This window comes from Mycteria americana, chromosome 3 (assembly GCF_035582795.1).
Source record: "Mycteria americana isolate JAX WOST 10 ecotype Jacksonville Zoo and Gardens chromosome 3, USCA_MyAme_1.0, whole genome shotgun sequence".
Lineage (NCBI taxonomy): Eukaryota > Metazoa > Chordata > Aves > Ciconiiformes > Ciconiidae > Mycteria > Mycteria americana.
The window spans coordinates 1,848,069-1,863,350 of record NC_134367.1 but is presented as its reverse complement, the minus strand read 5'-3'; the positions used below and the strand labels follow the sequence as shown (position 1 = coordinate 1,863,350).

Sequence of the window (15,282 nt, the reverse complement as noted above, 5' to 3'; positions counted from 1 at the left end):
GACGAGGATGAACTTGGTACGAACTAACAGCAAACCCCGGATGCTCCCGGTTTGTAGCTACCGCTCCCGGCACGCAGGAGAGACGTGGTGTCTTCCCATCCGGCCCTGAGTTTGGCTCTCCTGGTGCCAAGCGCGCGGCGGCCGGGGCCCGTGACGCTACTTTAATGTCATGCTGTCCCCCGGCGCGGCTGGCGGTGCGGCCGCCTGCCCGGTGAAGCCTGGGATGCCCAGGGAAAGGCAGCGTGTGTCCCCGGCCCCGTGCCCGCCGGGGGCCGCGAGCTTGCGTGTGCTTGCGCGCGAGCGTGAACGGCCGGAGGAGCCTGCCGGGGCGGCCCCGCGTCTCCCTGCTGCTCAGCCGCAGGTGCAATGGAGCAAACCCCCCACCAGAAACCTCCGGCGGGGGCTCGGAAAGGGTCGTGCGAAGGGGTTGGTTTCTCGAGGTTGGTTGCAGATCCGGACCGCGGTGGGATGGACGTCCCCGGCGGCAGATGCCGGGCCCGCTCCGAGCCGCCCCGCTCGGCGCCGGGAGGTGGTGGCTGTGCTGGCGCCAGACCCTCACGAGCTGTCCACCACCTGATGGGGCAGGGTGACGGAGGAGCCGTTGACGAAGGAGCCCTGCTTCTCCCGGCCCTTGAGGAAGAAGGTGAGCAGCTCCCCTTTGCCCTTGACGTAGATGGCTCCCCGGCGCACGAAGCGGAAGCCGTACTCCTTCAGGATGAGGTGGGTCTCCTCCACCACCTGCGGGGACAAGCAGACGTGGTGGGAGGCCGGAGGGGTCCTTGACGTGGGGAGCAGGGACCCCCCTGTGCCACTCGGGCAACAGGTCTACCCACCTGCCCCATTGTCTCGGGGTGCATCACCTTGCCCCATTCCCAGCTCGGAGGAGCCCCTCAACCCTCCCGCGTGCTCCCGCCAGCACTTTCCCCCTCCCACCCAAAGCCTGGGGTGTTTTGAGGGCTGCAGCCCCCCATGGGTTGCCAATTTGTGCCCCCCTTGTCGCCCCACCTGTATGTTCCCCATCACGCCGGTGGACTCCATCCTGCTGGCCACGTTCACCGTGTTGCCCCAGATGTCGTAGTGCGGTTTGCGGGCGCCGATGACGCCCGCCAGCACGGCCCCCTTGTTCATGCCTGTGCAAGACGGGGAGTAGAGGTCACCTCCGTGCCTGGTGACACGGACAGGACATCCTGGTCTGCAGGAGAGTCTGTCCCAGGGGATGGGTCGGGGCAATGAGGTCCCCCCCCAGCCCTGCTGCCTTCAGCTGCTGAACTACAGCTGCTGCCCAGTGTCCCACCGCTCGCGGGGAAGGAGGGACAGGGGACGGCGAGGCAGACCCTGCCCCGCGCTCGTGGACTTGCCTATGCGGAGCATGAAGTTGTTGAAGGACTGGTAGTTGATGTTCATCAGCGTCACCTTCATGGCTAAGGCAAAGTCAGCCAAGTCGGCCAAGTGCTGCCAGCGCTCCTTATCTGAAAGGGTCTCCTTCTGCAAGGGCGGCGTGGGTCAGGCCTGCCCACCCCTTGCCCGCTGTCCCACCACCACGGGGACCCCTCACCTTGGCGCTGTAGCCGTTGGCATTGGCATCGGGGGTCACTCCAGAAGCGGCCATGTAGGTGCTGCCGATGGTTTTGATTTTGGTGATGCACCGGAATTGGGGTTCGTCCAGGAGCTGAACCGTGGAGACAAGACCCTCAGGCACCCCGGGGCCATGGCAGGTCCTTCTGCCCCCAAATGGGGCAGGAAGGGAAGGTCTGCCCAAGCCCTGTACCACCCCCGTGGCCGGCTCCATCCCGACTCACTGCGTCGAAGTCGGAGATGATCTCGTTGAGGAACCGCAGGCACTCAATGCCCCCGTTGTTGATGCTCTCCTCCGTGTAGAAGTCGGCGAAGTTGGGGAGGGAGGCGAACATGACGCCGATCTCATCGTAGGACTGGCTGTACAGCTCCTGGGGACAGGATGGGATGGTGGCTGAGAGCCTGGGACGTGCCCACGTGTGACACCAGCACCTCCGGCAAAGCCAAACCCTCCTGTGAAGCCATCTTCCCTCGTCACGTGTGAAAAAATGAGGGTGCTCTGCAACATCGCCTTGAACGGCCAAGACATCTTCATCCAACCAAAGGTGCTCAGCCAGAGCCTTCGGCAAAGCCTCTGCCCCCAGAGGGCCCCCCCCCCAAAAAATGGGGGGCAAATCCCCCCCCCTCCTGGGTGCCCCCTCACCTCGTCCCGCTTCTTAGAACCCAGGAAGTGCCGGGCCACGTGCTCGGGCAGCATGTTGGTGACCAGGGCCTCGTTCCAGCGCCGCATCTCGTAGACCCGCTCCTTCTGGTCGTGGACGTCAATCTTCCAGAGGAAGAGGGTCCTGGCCAACTTCTCCACCTGTGGGTGGGAGGAGATGGCTGCACCCCCAATTTCCACCCACCAGTGGGTCCCCTTCAGCGCTGGGAGCATCCTGGCCCCTGTGGGGCTGGTCCGGGCTTGGGGACAGCCTGGAGAGAGGCTCTGGGACAGGTGAAGACCTAACTGGGGACATGAGACCCAAGGTGCAAGCGGGACCCTTGCAGGGCAGGTACGGGCCTTAGGGCCACCACGTTGCTGCCCACCCCTAACCACAGGGGTGAGATGGAGATGCTCTCTGCACCGATGCGGTCCTGGAGAGAAAGGGCTTCCTTGGGGTGGGGTTCCTTGGAGAAGAGTTGATGATGCTTTCCACAGCTGGGGACAAATCCTGCTGCCTTGGAACTTGCCAAAAATAAGGGCAGGGGCTGAGGGTGAAGACGAAGAGGGGAGGGGAGCTTCCCGGGGTGGGCGGGTGGGTCACTCACGTGGCGAGAGAAGTAGTAGAAGCTGAGCATCACGATGAAGATCATCGCTGTCATGGAGTACTTGGAGGGGACCAGTGAGGACCTGCTGGCAGAGGCGGGGAGGCGTGGGTGGGCGGTGGGCATGGCCGTGTACCCCCCCAACCCGTGCCCGCCCCCCCGCCACCCCTTACGTGCTTTGCTGGCCGCGGCGGCGGTCGTACTGGTCGAAGATGTGCTCCCAGGCATAGATGTTGACGGTGCCGGTGGCCCCGGTGATCAGCACCATGAGGGTCAGCTTGACCATGTGGCTGACCTGCACCAGCATGATGGTGGCCACCAAGGCCAGCAGGGCGATGTAGCTGTAGTATTTGGGCTGCTCCCCGCAGCCGCCCGGCCGCGGTGGCCCCGCTGTCCCGTTGCCCGTCCCGCTGTGGTCCTGCCGGCAGCTGAGCTGGGGGCACGAGGGCAGGGTGAGGAGGGGGACACGGGGACGGGGGTACACCTCTCCCCGGGCTGCACGGCCACCCAAGAGGACAGGGTGCTTTGCACAGCAGCAGGAGGACACCCAACCTAAAATCCCCCCCATCCGCAAGTGCAGCCTTGCTAATTGCTTTAACGATCGGCCGTGCACGGGGCCGTGCGCAATTATGGGCTGCCTGGATGGAGGCTGGAGTAGGCTGAGCCCTGCTGGCACCCGGGCTGGTGGCTCACCATGTCCACGATGTCGGCCATGGTGACGATGACGATGGCGGCCATGGCCCAGGTGTTGCGTGCCCAGCGGGTCCTGTCGATCCAGGTGGAGAAGGCCACAAGCTTTTTGGGGAAGACCTGCGGGGAGAGGAAGGCGGGGAGGGGTTCACCCAGGCAGGACACGGTGGTGGGACATCACGGTGTCCCATCACCATGAGCAGTGAGCCTGTCCCATCTCACCCGGGGGAAGATGGCAGCCAACGAGCAGAGGGTGAGGATGAGCAGCAGGATCTCCCCCACCACGAAGGTCACGTAGTTGGCCACCAACCTGCCAAAGGGGGATGGGTTTGAAGCCCGGCGGGGCCGAGCACGTCTTGGGGCCGCCTGTCCTTGCCACCTTCCCACCATACCAGGGGTCGATGAAGACCTCCACCAAGGCGGTGAAGAAGAGGACGACGCAGGAGCAGCTGAAGGCGGCCCCACTCTGCTTCTCCTTCTCCACCGAGTAGCGCGTCTCCATCTCGGGGTCGATGAAGCGCATGGAGAGCCGGAAGGTGCTCTTCCCCTTCAGCCTGCCGGTGACAACGCCCGTCACCGCCCGGCGGCACCGGGGACCTGCCGAGCCGTGCCGGGACACGCCGCCGGCCGGGGTGACTCACGCCTGGACGGACTCGCGCTCCAGCAAGGCTTCGTTGAGCAGCTTGTTGAGCTCCTGCTCGTTCTGCGAGGCGTCGATCACCCGCTCGGCCAGGTCCCGCAGCCGCAGCCGCCGCCGGGGGTTGGGGAAGGAGGGGTTCACCGCCTGTGCCGGCACAACCAACACGCTGGCACCAGGGGCTTCGGCCACACCGGTGCGGCTATCAGCAGCCCTCCAAATGCAGATGAGCTGCTGGAAGGGGGGTGCTTCGCATGGGCTGTACCTCTCCATCCTCCTCCCCGCTCTCCAGGGTGCCCCTCACCCTGGCGTCGGGCTCCTCGGGCTCCTCGGGGCTGGCGCAGGCCAGGCTGAGGCTGCCGTTGCGCTCCTTGGTGTTGACCAACGGCGGGGAGCCGCTATGGGACGAGGTCAGCGACAGCTTCTGCAAGGTGGACGGGGGTGGGTGGCGGTGGGGTGCGTCCCCCCACCCCGGCTCACCGTGGCGCCGCCGCCGCCGCCACTCACCACCCCATTGATGCCGTTGCGCAGGGGCTGCTTGGGGACCGCGACGAGGTAGGTGACGATGCCCTTCTCCTTCAGGTACTCGCAGCGTGAGCCACCTTCCCCCGGCTCCACCTCGAACTCTCCCTTCAGGCAATCCATGGTGCTCTGCGAGATGTGCACCCGCCTGCCAGCACCGAGCACCAGTGTCACCCTGGGGTGCAGGGCACCCCGTCCCTCCCCACCTCCCCCCCGGAGATGCTCACCCAGGGATGCCGCCCGCCTCCATCTTGTTGGCCACGGTGACGTCGGTGGACCACACGTCGTACTGCCAGCGCTTCTGGCCCAGCACGCCCCCCAGCACCGTCCCGCTGTGCACCCCCACCCGCATGTCCACCGCCGTCTTGGTCTTCTCCCGCACGTAGCTGGTGGGGGAAGACAAGGATGATGTGGGGGTGACCCCCTCCCAACCCATCCCCACTGCACCCCACAGCCCATCCCCATCCCGACCCCCCATCATTAATTATCACCCCTCCGTATTTGAATGCGTTTTGCAGAGGCTGGACCCCCCCAAAGCCCCCGGGCTGCACCCCAGCCCACCAGGACCCCCTGCCCACCCTGGCACCCCTCCCCGGGCGTGAATGCCCCCCGCTCCCCGAGGAGAAAGCCCTTACGAAATGGCCTCCACCATGGCCAGTCCCATCATGATGGAGCAGACGGCGTGGTCCTCCCGGTACTCGGGCAGCCCGCAGATGCAGTAGTAGCAGTCGCCCAGGATCTTGATGCGCAGCTGGTGGTATTTCTGGGGACGGGGGCACGGTGTCAGCCCCCCACCCATCAGCTGGGTCCCCCTCGCCACCCCCATCCCTCTCCCAGGCCGACCTTGACCCACGCAGAGATCTCCCGCGCCCAGCAGGGACACAAATAATCGGATTTTCCGTTCCCACCCTGCCTCCCCTGAGGGCTCGGCCGGGAGCCGGCTGCACCCCGGCTGCGGGGGGGCCCTTCCCAGCTCTATTTTTGCAAGGCGAGGCGGGGCGTCTCCGGCATCCCGCAGCAATAATACTTTAACCTCCTCGTCCCCATCCCGGGATGCAGCTTTCGGCTGGGGCCGGAGCGGGGTGGTGGCTGAGACCCGCCCCGCTCATTACGTGCCAGGCGGGGGGCCCGAGGGGGGGGCACTCACGGCTGCCAGCTTGTCGAAGCGGGCGAAGAGCTCGTTGAGGAGCTTCACCAGCTCCTGGGCGCTGCAGGACGAGGAGAGCTGGGTGAAGCCCACGATGTCTGCGAAGAGGATGCTGCGGGGAGCGACGGCGAGCGGCTCAGCCCCGGCGGCCCCCCCAGGCCCCCCCTTCCCCACTCTGCTTTTTCGCCGGGACACCCGTGCCGGAGGAAAGGCTGTTTTGGGACACGGCTGAAAACGATGCTCTGCAAACCATGGCTGGTGCAAAAAGGAGCCGCAAGCCATGGTCTGGTTGGTGGCCAGCCCCTGTCACCCTTCGCTTTAGCTGCAAAGCACCCCAATCTCTCCCCTCTTTTCTAGCCAGGACTACAAAATACACATTTTTGCAAAAAAATTGGAGTCCCCCCCCCGCCCCGGGGACGGGACGGTCCTACCTGACGTTCTCGTGGCGGTACATGTACATGGTGTTGAACTGCTGCATCTCCTTCTGGCTGGGGTCCTTCTTCATGTCCTTCAGCATCTCATCGGCCACGTGCTTGGGCAGGATGGAGAGCATCAGCCGCTCCTGGGGGACGGGGCAGGGAAAGGAGTTCGCCACGCCGTGAAGCCAAGCCCGTGCCAAGCGCAGCAACACGGGGTGCAAACACGGAGCGCAAATACGTGGTGCGAACGCGCGGTGCAAATGCAAAGGGTAAATGCAAACGCGCGGTGCAAACGCAGGGTGCTCGGGCTGCCGCAGCTGGCCGTCCCCGACGGATCCCAGGGCCCAGCCAGCTCTTCAGCCCGATCTCTCAGCCACACGTGGGGAGGGAGCGAGGGGATCAAGCCACGGGTGAAACAGGAGCTTTTCCTCCAGGCAGGGGAACTAAGCTCGGAGCGGGGTGTCCCATCACCCCGACTCCAAACGCGCACCCGCGGGTGGCGGGGATGGACCCAGGGGTGGCAGGTCCCCCTTGGTGATGCTCTGCCGGGGATGCCAGCCACTGCTTTTACCGTTTTCCTCCCTATTTTACAAGTTCTCATCAAGATTTTTGCAAGTGGGAATAAGTCCCAGCCGGAGGAGGATGGGAGGGTGGCAGTTTTGGGGCACCGCAGCCCCCAGCCTCGCCGTCCCCGGAGCCATGGAAGGAGGGACAGTCCCACACACTTACTTGGACACCAGCTCCTGAGCTGCAAAATTTGCTTGTGCACCCCAGATCCCTTCTGCAGATGCACTGTGGAGCCCAACCTCTCGCTGGGAGCTTAGGAATTAAAATGCATTGGGTTGGGCAAGGTTTTATCAGCCCAAATAAACCTGGGCCAGCGCTGGGAGTGACCGCGGGGTCTGCACCGATGTCCCCAGGGGAGCTGCCCCAGGGTGTCCTGCCCCAGGGGCGGGTCAGGGCTGGGTGTATGGACCCAGGTTACACCATGCCAGGGAGGATTTATCAGTTTAAAAGGGTGGTGGGTCTCCCACATCCGTGCATAAGACTCGACCAAGGTCCCCCAAGAGGATCAAGCCCGCTTTGGGGACACGTACCCATGGCTGTCCCCACTGTCCCTGCAGCCCCGGAGCCAGAGAAGGGATAGCTCTGCCCGGCTGTGCGTGGGGATTTGCACTAAATGTAAGTAACTCGGCTGATGAAGTGGGTTTTCCCCCGGGACGAGGGCGTTTCTGTGCGCAGCCGTGGCAGGGCTGTTGCTGGAGGAACGGCACCGTGTCCCCGTCCCCATCTCCAGGGGCTGCCGGCGGGGAGGCGCGTGGGAGCTCCCCGGCTCCTCTCGGCTCCTGTTAACCTTAGCTCTGCCCACGGGGCTGCCGGTTCAGCCCCCGCTGATGGCCTGGAGGGAGGAGGGAAGGATCCAGCTGCCAGCATCGCTCCCTGCCCCGTGGTCCCCCTGCCCCGAGCCACTCGGCCTCACGCTAGCAGCCTTTCCTGCAAGATCACAGGCTATTTTTAGCTCAATTCCCTAAGGAAACAGAGCTCATGTGATAATAATCCCCATTTCCCTTCCTATACCCCTCCGAACCCACGAGCTGAGGCCTCAAAGGCGCTCTCACTCCGAGCATCCCCCAGCCCCAGGATTCGCCCCCATCACCCAAATTCCTCCCTGGCCCTAACCCCTTATTAGACATCAGAGCATCCACCCGGGTTTCACAGCAAAAAGGATGCCGGTGGCGCTGGCCCGGCCCCGCCACGTGTCTCTTGTTGCCATTGGGAGCAAATTGCTGGCAGCGGATCAACCAGATAAGAGACGAGAGGTGGGGAGAGAGGTCTCAGATAAGGCGCTAAAATTAGCCCAGCTCATCACCGGACAGTGGCTGGAGACAACGGGGCTGTGAAGCAGCCGGCTGGCACCACGACGCCTGCTCCCCGCCGACCGCTCCTCTTGCCGGGGCCACCCCGGCGCGGCGCCGGCACAGCCGTGTGCGTGGGGCTCCGCTGCGGCGCGCGCGGCTCACGGGATGAGCGGAGAGCGGCTGGCCGTGCTTGCTCGCTGCCAGCGCTCCCTTCTCCGTCATGGTCTGCTGCAGGACGAGCCCGTGAGATGGCCGGGGGCCTGACGGGGACCTGCTGCGTGGCCGTGCCTGGGGACAGGGACACGCTGCACGGCTGCGCGCAATGACGGGGACGTGCCCTGTGGCCGTGCCCGGGGATGGGGACCTGCCATGTGGCCGTGCTCGGGCACAGGGACCTGCTGCCGCGTGGCCATGCCTTGGGAGAGGGAAATTCTGCGTGGCCACAGCTGAGAATCTGCCGCGCACATGGCTGTGCACGGGGACAGGCACCGGCCACGTGGCCGTGCCACGTGGCTGCGCCTGGGGACCTGCTGCGTGGCTGTGCTCAGGGATGGGGACAGCTTGGTGGTGGCCACGGCAGGAGCTGGGAGGCCCTGGAAGAGGACAGTCACAAGGCGAGTCCCCAAATTGAGCACAGGGTGCAAAGCTGCAAATGCATTTCCCACTTTGGGTCCTCCTGTCCCCATCGCCACCTGCCACGCTCCCTCCGCGCCGGGCAGGGCGCAGGCTGGGGGTGCCTTAACCACGTCCCAAAGCCTCACCGGCGTCCCATCACCGTCCCTTGCCCCGTCCCCACGCTGTCCCCTTGCCCAGCCGTGGCTCCTACCTGCTGCTGGCTCTGCTCCTCCAGGTTGAGCTTGACCTCGAGGGACTGGCGCGCTTCGAGGAAGGCTTTGCGGTGCTTGCGGTCAGCCATGTAGTAGGACATGGTGCCCACCGTGATGGCGCAAAGGTAGATGGCAACGTTGGACAGGATCTTTGGGGACAGAGAAAAGGAGACGGGGGTGAGCGGAGCCGCGGGGAAGCCCGTGCACACCCTGGGGACGGTGCCGGTGTCACCGCAAGTCCCTGTTTGGGCAGCAGAGCCTGATAGATGAGTGGAAAAAAAAATTCAAATGCTGGAGGAGGACATAAAATACACCCTGGGGATAAATCACCAAGCCACGGCCACCGTTAACTGCTGGGGGGACTCTCCGGGGACCGGGGGGACCGTCACTGTGGCCGGGGATCACGCCTGGAGCATCCCAGGAGACCTCGTGGTCCCCGTGGGCCGACTCCGCTTCATTAAAACTTGCAGAGATGTTTTGGAAAAAGGCGGCAGGTCGGCAGGGGCTGGGTGCAGCCCCGGGGGAAGGAGCTGCTGAAGGCGAGTGGCTCTCAGCGGCTCACGTGCCAGCCGCTCCCCCCAGCCCTGCCACGGGAATTGCACCCCTTTGTGCAGAAAAAGTTAATAAAAACATGGCCAAACCCTAAAATCATGTATTTACTCATGCTCCTGCCCCTCTACATCCCTCTCGACGGCCAAAAATACAGGTGTGAGCCTGCAGCACCGGAGATGGATGCCCCAGGGTGTTGCTGGCTGTGACAACCCACCCCGTTTTCTTTGGGGTTTCAAGGGAGCATGGCACGGACGAGGCTCGCTGCCTCGTCCCGAAGACTGGACCTGTCCTCACGGGCAGGACCCTGTCCCATCCCACAGGCTGGACCCCAGCTCCATGGGCTGGAGCCCATCCTCTGGGCTGGATCCTGTCCCCAGGGCTGGACCCATCCCACCCCACGGGATGGACCCCATCCCCACAGCCCGGGGCGAGGGACAGAGCAGGTTTTGCAGATGGGAGCAAAGAGCCCTCCGTGGAAAATACGACTGATGAGGGGAAGTTGAAAGAATGCCATTTGTTCAGTCTAGAAAGGGGCAGAGCGACGGGGAGGATGTGCTAACCGCTATGCCGAAGGGGCGATGGGGACGTGGAGATGTCCTCCCACCCCGCGGGCCATGGGCTGTGTCTCAGTCGGCACGGAGGAGGCAGCAGGAAGAGCACGGAGCCATCCCCGGGCTTGTCTCCTCTGGGGATGTGCAGCCATGCTCAGCATCCTTCTCCTGATCCCCAGCCCCCCGGTAGTGACCTTGTCCCGCCCCTGGTCCCCGTGTCTCATAGCCCAGCGACCAAGCTGGGAGGAACGCCGTAATATCACCCTGGCCCCAAAGCCATCCCTGGGTGTCCCCGTCCTCGAGAGTTTCACCACTCGACAGCATCAAGCCCGCTCTCATCGCACGGCGACAGGGAGGAGCTGCCAACCCCTTCCACACGGGGGGGAAACTGAGGCACGAATGAAACTGCATCCTGCGGGTTTGGGTGCTGGCGTGGCACCATCCCGGGGCTGACAAAATGATTTGCAGCAAGGAAATTATTTTTTTGGGGGGAAGAAAGAGCATGAGGAGCAGGGGAGAGCACCTGGGACCCCCAGTTGATGCCCCAGGGCTGGATCCTGCCCCAGGCCGAGCCGCCGCAGCTGGGGATCCCCGGGAAGCCCCTGCACCGGCGGCGCAGCAGACGGCAAGCGAGGAGCCGTCTGGAGGTGGGCACAGAGAAGAAACCCCCAAAACAAGCAGCCACTTGCTATTTTTAACCAGCCTCTCAGATTGTCATGACAACGGGCCACTCTACCAGGGCTGGATGGGCACGGGGCAGCTCGGCACGGCTCGGCACGGCTCGGCACGGCTCGGCACACCGGGGCCCCGCTCGCCCAGCAACCGCACGGCACAGCCGCATCCCACACCGAGCATCTGCCGGCTCCGTCCTGCAGCCATGCAATGGATGCTCGGTCCCCAGAAACCTCTCCCAGCACAGCCCAAGCTGCAAAACACCTCCTGGCACCCCAAGCACCACGGGGAAAGCCCCGACACGGAGGAGACCCCGCTCCCGGCATGGTCACCGTGCACTAGGTGCAAAATTTGCACTATTATTTGCACTAGGTGCAAAATTTGGGGGCAGCAAGAGCAAGACACGTGCAGAAGGAGCGTGCACGGCCGATGGAACGAGCCTTATCCCTCCTTCCCCATCCAGCCCCATCCGTGTCCGGCTGGAAAGGTCCCGGTGGGATGCGCCGGGGCCATCTGAACCGGTAATGGGTCATCGGCCAAGCCGGACCAGGGCAGATACAGCCTCAAACGTCGCCAAACCCTGACCCCCTGCCACGATTCAGCCTTCGGGCTCCTCCTCGACGGCCAGCAGCGGGGCAGAAGCTGCCGGCATCTCTCGTGAACCCCCCCGGGCTGCGCCGGCCCCGCTCAAGCGACATCGTCTGGTTCATCCTATTAATAGCAGCGCCCTCCGGGAGCCGCACCACCGGCTATAATAATAAAGCATATGATGTTTATTTCTGGACATAATGTTCCTCCTTTTGCAGCAGGCAGAGGCTGAGGCAAGCCGCGTTGCCAAGGTTTTACCGGCTCCGGACTCTCCGTGCCACGGCAATGATTAACGCGGTGGCGCATGCCTGCTGCCGGCTGGGGGGATGCCCGCGTGCCCCCTCGCCTCCTGCATCCCGGGGCTGGCGGCAGCGAGAGGTTTATTTCGCTTGGGATCAGCCACGTGCAGTGTTTGCATCCCAGATAGGGAGTGAAAGCTGGGAAAGCCGCTGCTGCACTGGGATTTCTCCTGCTGGCGCGGTGCCTCTGGCCGGGCATCGCTGGGAGGGCACCCATGCCGCTGCCCCAGCACCCAGCCCAGAAACTGTGCTCAGAAAGTGCTTTTCTTTGCAAAATCCTGTGTGATGCCAGGAGATACCCCATGCCAGGGGACCAGCCCCACACCATACACCCCAGGGGCAGGGAAAAATCAGTATCTTTGGGGTTTTTGGAGAACAGGTTCCATTTTCCAAACTGCTGGTGTGACCGTGGGCTCAACACTCCCCAAACCTCCCCAAAAGCAAAATAAATACCCTCCCCCCCCCGCCCCTTGCTATTTAGGCTGGGAGCAGCTGGAGGTCTCCCAGGACCTGACCCAGAGCATCCCAAATTCCTGTAGCATCCTCCCACGGAGCGCACACCATCATGGGGCAGAGCAGATGCTTCCAGCGGGATTTTTCCCCGCTGCCGTCAGCAGCCACTGGCACACAAGTTTTCAGCTCCGGCTTTTCCCCCACCCCAGCCATGGAAAGGGTCCCAGATCGACGGGTGCGCGGCCAGCCCGTGGGGACATCGGTGGGAGGAAAGGGACTCGGCCAAGCCGTGAAACTCACTGATTTTAGGGAATAAAAACAGTCTCTAGCTGCTCCAGGCGGGTATTTCCCAGGAAATATTAAGAACCTGATGGGCCAGGGACCGCTCTCCCCCCCCCGACCCCCACGTCCCCCGCTTTGCTGCGCGCGTGAATGGGTGGCCCGTCCTTGGGGCCACATTCGGGCTCGGGGACGCTGTGTCTCCAGCTTTGCTGGTGCGGAAAATCACCCCAAAGCGTCCCTGGGCTCTGCCGCAGGCACGGGGCTGGGTGATGGGCATCGCCCAGGGACCCAGCTGGGGCTGAGCGGCCGCCCGGCTCCTTCCTCCTGGGAAAGCTCCAGTGGCTGTTTGCGAGCCCGGAAGCTGGGCTCCTGCCACGTTTCTGCTAAAAATGGCCATTTTTAGCCATTTTTAGCCATTTTTGCAATTCAAAGGGAAATTGCCACAAGCAAGGCTGCTGGGCAGGGTGGACGGGGGAGCCCACAGTCCACCGTGCCTCAGTTTCCCCAGCAGCCCGACCGCAGCCCATGTGTCCACGCACCCCGGGCGGCTCCTGGGGACGGAGCTGTGCTTGCAGGGCTGGGTCTGTGGCCATGTGTCCCAGCACGGGCGGGTGCTCCTGCACTCCCCAGCACGTCACTCCCCACCGGGGTCCATCCCCAGATACGTTTTGGGGGAGCCCCCTGCTCCCAGCAAACACCACAATGAGCTCGCAGGGTCCGGATCAAACCCGGCTTTAGGGTCAGGGCATAGGGACGGGGCTGGACCCGCACGGTAACTCATGGAAACACCAAATGGGGATGATTTGCCCATCACCCCCCACCACACCGGGGGACCCCACGTCCCCCCGCCGGCCCCGTACCTGTCTCAGCAGCGCACCCTCGTCCAGGGCGTCCTGCCGCTGCTGGGCGACGGTGACACCGAGCACCAGCGTGTGGATGCCGCAGGAGACGGCGGTGATGAGCACGATGGGCGCCAAGCGCAGCGGCAGCGTGATGAAGAAGGAGAAGACGAAGAAAGCCTGCCAGCCCACCGTGTCGCTGGCCTCGGGCGAGCGGGAGAAGTTGAGACCCAGGTAGCAGAAGATTTGGGCCAAGATGAGGACCCAGAGGACGTAGGGCAGGAACCTGCGGGCCACCCGCTCGGGGAGCAGCCTGTACTTGCAGAGGATGAAGAGCAGCATGTGGGTGGCCAGCCCGGCCGCTGCCGCCAGCACCAGGGCCAGTTTGTCAGCGGCGTAGACCACGGCGCACATGACGAGGACGTAGCAGTCAAAGAGGGCGGCGAAGACCACCAGCACTAGGAGGGTCTCGTGGCGTTGGCGGCGAAAATAGGTCTGGTAGAGGTTCTCCAGAGACTCGGGAGCGAAGGTGAGGCGCATGAAGCGGGGTAGGCAGAGGCAGGGTCCCGAGCTACGCACCGTCACCTCGTGGGTCCGACCCACGCCGTGCTCAGGGTCTGACGGCAGGCTCACCGAGTAGTCGGCGGAGTACTCGGCCGAGCACTCGGGCTCTGAGAAAGCCCGGTTCCTGGGCATCGCGGCACCTTCCCCTGCTCCGGCCCCGCAGAAACGCCGCGCTCCCTCTTGCCCCGACACTCACCGGGCCATCGCCCGCAGCATCCCCGTCTCGTTGGCCGTTGAGCCGCGAGGCCTCTCCCCTTCTCCTGCAGCCGTAACCCCGAATCCCGTTGCGTGCCGAGGAGCGGCCGAAGGAGGGAAAAGGGGATAATTATAAATAAGCGCCGGCGTGGCGTGGGGAGGCCGGGAGCCGAGCGAGCCTGCCTCCCCAGCTCCCTGCCAGCTCTCTCCCCGGCCCTTGCGCACTGCCAGGTTGCAAGAGAAGCGACGCGGAGCAGAAAGATGTCGCGATGCCTCCCCTGCTCCTCCTTCGAGGGCAGCCGGCTTGGGGGGCGATCCCCGCCGCTCCTCCGCTCCTTTTGCCCCTTCGCCGAGATGCTTCGTTCCACGGGGCTGGGATGGAGAAGGGCCGGGGGGGCGGGGGGGGAGCACACACAGCCCCGGAGCCCCCCGACTGCCGCAGCCCGGCGAACGCAGGTGCGGCCCCGCTTGGCCGCGGGAGCGATGCGATGCGATGCGATGGCTTCGCCTCGCCCGGCCGCATCCTCCGGCGGCCCCCGCCGCCCCCGCCGCTAAGCCCGGGGCCGCCCTGCCCCGCCGCCCCCTCCGTCTCCGCGGGGCCGGGGCCGAGGAGGCGGCGGAGGCGGCTCCGGCCGTGGGAGCATGGTAGCGGCTCCGGGGGAGGGGGGCGAAGGGGGAGCGGGCACCCACCGCCGGCTGTGCCGGTACCGGTGCGCCCCGGTGCGTCCCCGCCTCCCGTAACCCTCTCGGTGCCGGCTGCGGGGCGGCCCTGCTGCCGCCGGGGATGGGGAACGGCGGCCAGCGGCCGGTTCCCGGGCGGGTTTGCCCCCCACTCGTGGCTCTCCCTCGGTCCCAGGGCTGCTTTCCCACTCCCCGGTCCATCCTCCCCCCGGCCCGGCAGCTCGCAGACCCCACGGCACCCAGAGCTGCACCCCACAGCGACCCGTGGGTCTTGAACTGCCTACGGCCTCACTGGGTGCCAGGGACCCCGACCCCTGGGCCATACACCCCCTGCACCCATAACCTACTGGCCCGTCCTTCACCCCGCTCTGCTCACCCCACGGCCCTCTCTGGGGTCACAGCCACCTTAGAACATCCCCAGTGGGGAGCAGAGAAACCCGAGGGGCCCCCACCGCACGTTCCCCTTCATCTAGGGTGCCCAGATCACCCCCCAAGCTGTCCAGCACCCCACTGAAACCGCTTCAGAAAGTTCCCCCTCTTCTTCCCCATGTTTCAGCTACTCCCTGCTCCCCTCTTGCACCCCTGGATCTGGAAAACCAGCTGCGGTTCAGAGCTGATGGAGATGCCCCGAGTCAGCCCCGGACCACGCTGCGAGGAGCCCTTCCCGATACCCGGGAGAACCGTA

General features: G+C 64.8%; 1 protein-coding gene across 2 annotated transcripts; it reads right to left on the bottom strand.

The window, feature by feature from the left end:
- Positions 1-89: 89 nt before the first annotated feature.
- On the bottom strand, positions 90-14,288 carry ADCY3 (adenylate cyclase 3). 2 transcript variants are annotated; one of them, XM_075497628.1, is made up of 20 exons: positions 13,179-14,288; positions 8,921-9,070; positions 6,248-6,378; positions 5,817-5,928; positions 5,305-5,432; positions 4,897-5,055; positions 4,655-4,817; positions 4,413-4,571; positions 4,152-4,294; positions 3,903-4,064; positions 3,733-3,820; positions 3,514-3,630; positions 2,994-3,253; positions 2,824-2,908; positions 2,219-2,377; positions 1,800-1,946; positions 1,556-1,669; positions 1,359-1,485; positions 1,006-1,130; positions 90-738 (listed from the first exon to the last, which is right to left on the bottom strand). In XM_075497628.1, the coding sequence occupies exons 1-20, from the start codon at positions 13,851-13,853 to the stop codon at positions 556-558; spliced, it is 3,387 nt and encodes a 1,128-aa protein (XP_075353743.1). In that variant the 5' UTR covers positions 13,854-14,288; the 3' UTR covers positions 90-555. The 2 variants fall into 2 exon arrangements, with proteins under 2 accessions (XP_075353743.1, XP_075353744.1); XM_075497629.1 differs by having other exon boundaries at positions 2,824-2,905; positions 13,179-14,287.
- Positions 14,289-15,282: the final 994 nt, after the last annotated feature.

What these genes read in the sequence shown, in the direction of transcription:
- ADCY3 (XM_075497628.1), bottom strand. Translation starts at nt 13,853, where the DNA reads ATGCCCAGGAACCGGGCTTTCTCAGAGCCCGAGTGCTCGGCCGAGTAC. An exon ending in GAGCGCGAGTCCGTCCAGGC is followed by an intron (nt 4,065 to 4,151) that starts GTGAGTCACCCC and finishes TGTCACCGGCAG; the next exon opens with GCTGAAGGGGAAGAGCACCT. An exon ending in GTTCTAAGAAGCGGGACGAG is followed by an intron (nt 1,947 to 2,218) that starts GTGAGGGGGCAC and finishes TCCTGTCCCCAG; the next exon opens with GAGCTGTACAGCCAGTCCTA.